The 7,866-nt window shown below is 38.9% G+C and overlaps 1 protein-coding gene across 1 annotated transcript in view; it reads left to right on the top strand.

Moving 5' to 3' along the window:
• The window catches only part of LOC110467196 (DNA helicase B-like), a 38,959-nt gene extending 31,379 nt beyond the window's left edge, over positions 1-7,580 (top strand). Inside the window, exons 13-14 of the mRNA XM_021524180.1 lie at positions 2,061-2,258; positions 5,360-7,580. Of these exons, the coding sequence (XP_021379855.1) occupies positions 2,061-2,258; positions 5,360-6,289 (1,128 nt within the window). The 3' untranslated portion in view covers positions 6,290-7,580. The remainder of the gene's footprint in view (positions 1-2,060; positions 2,259-5,359) is intronic.
• Positions 7,581-7,866: the final 286 nt, after the last annotated feature.

The raw sequence follows: 7,866 nt of genomic DNA, 5'->3' as shown, positions 1-7,866 counted from the left end.
TGGGTTTGTTGGCCTGTAATCACTCTAGTGGCTGTGTTTGTTGGCCTGTAATCACTCTAGTGGCTGGGTTTGTTGGCCTGTTATCACTCTAGTGACTTGGTTTGTTGGCTTGTAATCACTCTAGTGGCTGGATTTTTGTTGGCCTGTAATCACTCTAGTGGCTAGGTTTGTTGGCCTGTAATCACTCTAGTGGCTAGGTTTGTTGGCCTGTAATCACTCTAGTGGCAGGGTTTGTTGGCCTGTAATCACTCTAGTGGCTAGGTTTGTTGGCCTGTAATCACTGTAGTGGCTGGGTTTGTTGGCTTGTAATCACTCTAGTAGCTGGGTTTGTTGGCTTGTAATCACTCTAGTGGCTGGATTTTTGTTGGCCTGTAATCACTCTAGTGGCTGGGTTTGTGTGCTTGTAATCACTCTAGTGGCTGGGTTTGTTGGCCTGTAATCACTCTAGTGGCTGGGTTTGTTGGCTTGTAATAACTCTAGTGGCTGTGTTTGTTGGCTTGTAACCACTCTAGTGGCTGGGTTTGTGTGTTTGTAATCACTCTAGTGGCTGGGTTTGTGTGCTTGTAATCACTCTAGTGGCTGGGGTTGTTGGCCTGTAATCACTAGTGGCTGGGGATGTTGGCTTGTAATCACTCTAGTGGCTGGGGTTGTCGGCTTGTAATCACTCTAGTGGCTGGGTTTGTCGGCTTGTAATCACTCTAGTGGCTGGGTATGTTGGCCTGTAATCATTCTAGTGGCTGGGTTTGTTGGCCTGTAATCACTCTAGTGGCTGGGGTTGTTGGGTTATAATCACTCTAGTGGCTGGGGATGTTGGCCTGTAATCATTCTAGTGGCTGGGTTTGTTGTCCTGTAATCACTCTAGTGGCTGGGTTTGTTGGCTTGTAACCACTCTTGTGGCTGGGTTTGTTGGCCTGTAATCACTCTAGTGGCGGGGTTGGTTGGCCTGTAATCACTCTAGTGGCTGGGTTTGTTGGCTTGTAATCACTCTAGTGGCTGGGTTTGTTGGCTTGTAACCACTCTTGTGGCTGGGTTTGTTGGCCTGTAATCACTCTAGTGGCAGGGTTTGTTGGCCTGTAATCACTCTAGTGGCTGGGGTTGTTGGCTTGTAACCACTCTTGTGGCTGGGGTTGTTGGCCTGTAATCACTCTAGTGGCTGGGGTTGTTGGCCTGTAACCACTCTAGTGGCTTGGTTTGTTGGCTTGTAATCACTCTAGTGGCTGGGTTTGTTGGTTTATAATCACTCTAGTGGCTGAGTATGTTGTCTTGTAATCACTCTAGTGGCTGGGTTTGTTGGCCTGTAATCACTCTAGTGACTGGGTTTGTTGGCCTGTAAACACTCTAGTGGCTGGGTAGGTTGGCTTGTAATCACTCTAGTGGCTGGGAATGTTGGCCTGTAATCACTCTAGTGGCTGTGGTTTTTGGCCTGTAATCACTCTTGTGGCTGGGTTTGTTGGCCTGTAACCACTCCAGTGGCTTGGTTTGTTGGCTTGTAATCACTCTAGTAGCTGGGTTTGTTGGCTTGTAACCACTCTAGTGGCTTGGTTTGTTGGCTTGTAATCACTAGTGGCTGGGTATGTTGGCTTGTAATCACTCTTGTGGCTGGGTTTGTTGGCCTGTGAACACTCTAGTGGCTGGGGGTGTTGGCTTGTAATCACTCTTGTGGCTGGGTTTGTTGGCCTGTTATCACTCTAGTGGCTGGGTTTGGTGGCCTGGTATCACTCTAGTGGCTGGGTATGTTGGCTTGTAATCACCCTAGTGACTGGGTATGTTGGCCTGTAATCACTCTTGTGGCTGGGTTTGTTGGCCTGTGATCACTCTAGTGGCTGGGTTTCTTTACAATTTTTCACAAAACAACACCTAAATGTTTGCATGTGACATGTTTTTTTACCTTTGTCATTATCATTTTTATCTGCCCAAGATTAATGTCACTAATACTAAAAACATAATTTAAAGAAAATGGATTGATCATTTTAAAGGTCAAGCAGGGGACAAGGTACCTGGTATAGTGAGCCTTGCTTACCTTCTCTAGTTGCAAGTATTTTTTTCTTATTGTATTACAGGGCTCCGAGTGTGACACTATCACCTTTGTAGTGGGAAACTGTAAGAATCAGAACTGGTCACATGTGTACACTGCAGTCACCAGGGGGCGCAGTTCAGTCAACATTGTCGGCCAGGAGGCATGTCTGCAAATGTCAGTCAAAAAAGACCCAATCCATAGGATGACAGGACTCTCCCATCAGCTAAATAATATCATATCTGTAAGTATTAAATATGAAGTTTTTTGCTAACCTGACCAGATGGGCTAAGTGAGCTTATACCATGCTCCACATCTCTTCTACTATCAGCTTTACCTTTAAAAAACACTACAAGTCCAGAACAGTTGAAGGGTATTTTTTACCAAATTTTGTCAGTAGCATTGTTCAGAGAAACCTTGTATAAATGTTGGGTGTTGGTTGCCCTCGGGCCAGTGGTCTGGAGCATCAGTTTTTGTGACCCCAACTCGAAGGGTGGAGCCCCAATTGAAGAATTTCAGGTGTGCAGCTATACTACTTGAAAATTACCCATATACCAATTCTATAACCACACTCCGGTACAGGAGCTTTCAAATCTATTGTGAGAATGGGTATTAGCAGAAATTGAATTTAGTTACTTTTGTATGTAAGATTGAAGGGTGACTGATAGTTTTACCAGATTCTTTCAGGGAACTACAACACAGATATTAGGAATTTTACCCAATTATGAAAGGGCACATCAAGTCAAAATGAACATAATAAAATTCACATTTACACAAAAAACAAGGAACCTGGAATAGTCTTCTAGCATACATGGTAAAGGTACCAACAACCACAATGTTTTTATTTAGATGAATATTGGAAAACCCAAAGTAAAAACAGACATATTTTTAAGACACTTAAAAATTATGCATTGAGATGACGACAATCCCATTAGAATGATTCTACGTATGTATCATTGTATACACACATAGGAGTAAAGAGATGAATACATCCATGCTACTACAAGTAGCTTAGGGGTCAAGCCCCACCCTTGGGATTAGTCCTGTTTCATATCTTGAAAATGGTCAAGATCCCCAGCATAAAACTATACTTTTGCTGGGCATTAAGAGATTAATAAAACCATGCCACTGGGATCAGCCAAGGGGGAACAGTGCCATTCAAGACTTCGTTCTGGGTAAAAACATGGAATCTGTAGAGATCCTCACCCCATAACCATCGATAAAATTGCTAGGTAGAAAGGTGGAGACCATCAGGGGAAATTGATGTAAATGTTTGAAAGACTACTCCTTTATTACAGAAATGGATTAAATAATTCAGTTTACAGACTTAAAAGTGTGAGATAAGAAGGTATGGCCACAGTCTTGGCAGAAGGGTCCAGAAGGTACTGGTATATTAGACCTACGAAGAAATGTTTGGCTGTTCTCAGCTTATGGTTATTGTACTCTTGATAGACATGTACCATATTCAATATATCTTAAACTTAAGAAAGTTGGGCTATTAAATCCCCTGGGCCTTTTTCTTTTGTAGTACTCTTGACTGGGTGTTCTCTGAGTGCCAACATATTTACCAACAATAGGAAGGTGTTGTTTTATGTAAAATCTTCTAAACACTGAAAAGTGCCTCCTTATATTTTTGAAGAAAAAAATTAATAAGTTAAAAAAAACAAAAACATTTGAAATAACAGTGAAATGTTCCTTTATCTGTGATAAATTTATAGTCCGTAACCAACTTACCATTCCTTTATCTGTGATAAATTTATAGTCCGTAACCAACTTACCATTCCTTTATCTGTGATAAATTTATAGTCTGCAACCAACTTACCATTCCTAGCTTTATCTGTGATAAATATATAGTCCGTAACCAACTTACCATTCCTTTATCTGTGATAAATTTATGTCCGTTACCAACTTACCATTCTTTCATCTGTGATAAATTTATAGTCTGTAACCAACTTACCATTCCTTTATCTGTGATAAATTTATAGTCCCTAACCAACTTACCATTCCTTTATCTGTGATAAATTTATAGTCCGTAACCAACTTACCATTCCTTTATCTGTGATAAATTTATAGTCCGTAACCAACTTACCATTCCTTTATCTGTGATAAATTTATAGTCCGTAACCAACTTACCATTCCTTTATCTGTGATAAATTTATAGTCCCTTTAAAACAGTTTTGATTCAACAATTTTTCCAAACGTTATTGCCCTTTGTTCATTTCAGTATTAGATTTTTTGTCCGGAGATCTCCTCCTACATTTTTTGACGGATTTCTTTGAAACTTAGTAGGCTAAATTATCCTGATATGTTGTTGTTTCCTTGAAAAGAATTTTGATTCAACAATTTTTGCAAAAGTAATTGCCCTTTGTTTATTTCAGTATTTGATTTTTGTCTGGCAATCTCCTCCTACATTTTTCAACGGACCATTTTTCAACGGATCTCTTTGAAACTTGGTATGCATTTTAATCATGATATGAAGTTGTGTCTCCCTTAAAAGAATTTTGATTCGACGATTTTTGCAAAAGTAATTGCCCTTTATTCATTTCAGTATATGATTTTTTGTCCAGAAAATTTCTCCTACATTTTTTTTAGCATGTCAGCTAACCACTCTTAGAATGATGCAGATCTTATTTCAATGTAAGAGAGTATATAACGCTATATGGCATTTGATGGGCATATATTGTTCCGCCCCGTGTTTTGTGATAATGGCTGTAAAGACTTGGAATCACTTAACGAAAAATTAATAAAATGATGGTCTTTCTAAGAATATATTGCTATCTAAACATCNGCTATATGGCATTTGATGGGCGTATATTGTTCCGCCCCGTGTTTTGTGATAATGGCTGTAAAGACTTGGAATCACTTAACGAAAAATTAATAAAATGATGGTCTTTCTAAGAATATATTGCTATCTAAACATCCTGTAATGTGAACAGGTTCAGAGTGTCTGAGGATTAGATTACTCTTAGTAGTGTGTGGAAATTGTGTCGCATATAAAGACATCACATGTTCACAAAATCCTTAGTATATTGTCAACCAATGTTATGGAGTAAATAACTACCTTTCAGCTTTCTTCTCACTGAAATTTGTTGGATACACCATTTTTAATGTCAAAGCCAGAATGATCACATCTAATAGAAATGTTTTGAGGATAAAGGTAGTGTGTTTATCCTTGTGCATCTTTTGTGAAAGAATGTTGCATTATTACCAATATGGATAACTGTAGTTATACATAACAATTCTTTTATATGTAGTTTGGTGGGAATTAATCAATATTTGGGTGAGAAAGTGTTCTCACATCCAGAAATCTAGATGACGTAATGCTATAATACTTTTTTTTTTCAGGCTAATCTCAGAGATGAACTGTTTAAGATTGCTCGGAATGGGGGATCACCGGCAAAATCCAAGGTACAGGGGATGTTGATAAATGATTCTTTTCCTAATTTGGATGGTACTGAAAACCGTTTGACATATGACAGATCGTCTGTGTCAGCCCCCTACTTAAGTGGACATACTACACCCACGAAGAGTAGCAGAACGCCATCTCTCACTGGATACCTAACCAACCACAACGGTGACTCTGGAAGGTCAAGGTCGGAATGTTACCAAGGTTCCTCAGGGTCATCAAATCATCACATATTCAAAGGTCAAGGATCTGAAAGATACACACATTTTACGTCACATAACCCGTCGATACAGTCACCAGCAAAGTCTAGACTATTCACGGAGACAGCATCAAATGTGGCTACTCCGTCTGGATGTCATTGTCATGACACCAAAGCATGTATTTGTGGAGTCACACCAATTTCCTTGGTGTCTACAAAGCGACAGGTTGATGCTTCACCAGGCGATGCTGAAGGAGATGGTGAGACATGTTTATACGACAGTCAGTGGTCAGATGTAAGCAACACGGATGATCTGTTCACATCCGAGGACCAGATACTGCAGCACATCGGAGAGGATTCCGATGGCGACTCGGACGAGACTGTTGATATGTCGGGTGAACACTTTCATCAGTCAGATGAGGAATTTTTCACCGATATTAAACCAGTATCTGAATGCATGCTCATGTCCTCAGCATCCAGGTTGTCTGTCTCAGCTTCACTGTCGTCCCTAAGTGCACCTCTGAGAATAGGGCAAAACCTGATGAACCCCTCCCCAAAACGGCCTGCTGAAGCCGACGACAGTCTGGACAGTGTCACACCAGCTAAACAGATGTATTCCGCTACCTTGCATACAGGCATGACACCAGTATTTAAGAAACTGAAGTTCTAGGTTACATCACTCGATATTTAGTTTAAAAGTGGTCAACAATCTGCCAAAAGTTCACCATGTGATGACATCTCTGTATGTGTTATGCGTTAACTTTTAGAGGATGGAACGTTTTTGTAAAATAACAGACCTACTTTGAACATGAACAAATCTGGACTGTTTTGGAAGATGATGTGTACTTCCTAAGCTTATTTTCTCATTAAGGTAAAGAGGCCTTGTACAGGAACAGAACATTGTAGTTAAAGATTTTATTGTACATGCAAACTCACAAGCTGCAAGTCACAATAGGTTGTGGTAGTTAAGAATTATGTAGGTTGATATTCTCTTATTAAATTGATAGATTAAGTGGAAAATGGGATGTAATGTTTTTGTCCGCAACATTGTGTTGTCTCGGACAGTCTGACATTCCTGTTTAATATTGGTTGATATTTATGTGTGATCACCATATTTTGATTTTCACAGAATGTACAATACAAGACGTTATACTCCACATCTCCACAAAATAATGAGGGAGACCTTTTGTTCAGATTATTTGACCCCGTGATAACTCAACTTCTAGGCAAGGTTATTATATCAATGCTCTTAGCTGGACATTTAATGTGCCAGAATATGTTTCTTGTGAAAATATTGATATTTTTGAAAAATTAAAAGGGACAGATGTAGATTATTGATGCTTAGGACTCCTTCCTAAATGTTCACATGAAGCATTTGTTATATTTGCTGTTGAAAGTATATGTGTAAAGAAACTTGAGAAAAAATGTAAAACTTTGGATATGATCATATCTGAAGTAGACAAGAACTGTTTTTTGTAATTTGATGGTGTATGAGGTAGCAAATGCATTGAAATTTTACCGTATAGCCATGTGTTCATTAAAAGCATTACTATTTTACATGCAATTTATCAGTGCAATGTTTAAATTTCTTTTAATGTATGAATGTGTAGTTATTGTGAATAAAAATTTTAAACGTTTAGTTTTTTCCTTTTTTTGTACTTGCAAAATTTTTATGTACAATTTCCATGTTGAGGATGAATTTAGTTTCACAGGAGGTAAATATCAACGGTGCTCTAGGATCATCAGCATCCGCAGTGTTTGCAAGAAAGAATCATGTAAGATTTTACCAAGCATTTGCTACTAATTTCTGCAGTACATGTATATATCTAATATATGTAAAAGGTGTTCATGATCATGTAGATGTACAATTATTGAGTTAAATGATTTTTTACATTCCCAACCTAAATTGATTGAAACAGTATACACTTCATAAACAATACACAGTAAGGTCTATGAAGCATTACAGTGGTCGCTTTTTGGTGTGTTTTTTAAGAAAGTCTTCCAGCGCCGCATGATAGCTCATCAGATACTATTGTTGTCAAATACAGTATTGTTCACATTATTGTGTCTTTGAACGTGGGGCTGCAGGGACTCGCCTTTTTACAGATAAGCTGGAGTATTTTAAGTGCACTTGCCTAATGTGCCTTGTGTTCATTTGTTATGTTAGACTGTATGAGCTCTTTCTGGTACATGTTAATCAAAGTTTCTATATTATGACACGTTCTGTTGTTATTAAGCTGCTTTATG

This window comes from Mizuhopecten yessoensis, unplaced genomic scaffold (assembly GCF_002113885.1).
Source record: "Mizuhopecten yessoensis strain PY_sf001 unplaced genomic scaffold, ASM211388v2 scaffold11165, whole genome shotgun sequence".
In the NCBI taxonomy this organism is placed as follows: domain Eukaryota; kingdom Metazoa; phylum Mollusca; class Bivalvia; order Pectinida; family Pectinidae; genus Mizuhopecten; species Mizuhopecten yessoensis.
This window is presented reverse-complemented; position numbering and strand designations above follow the sequence as displayed.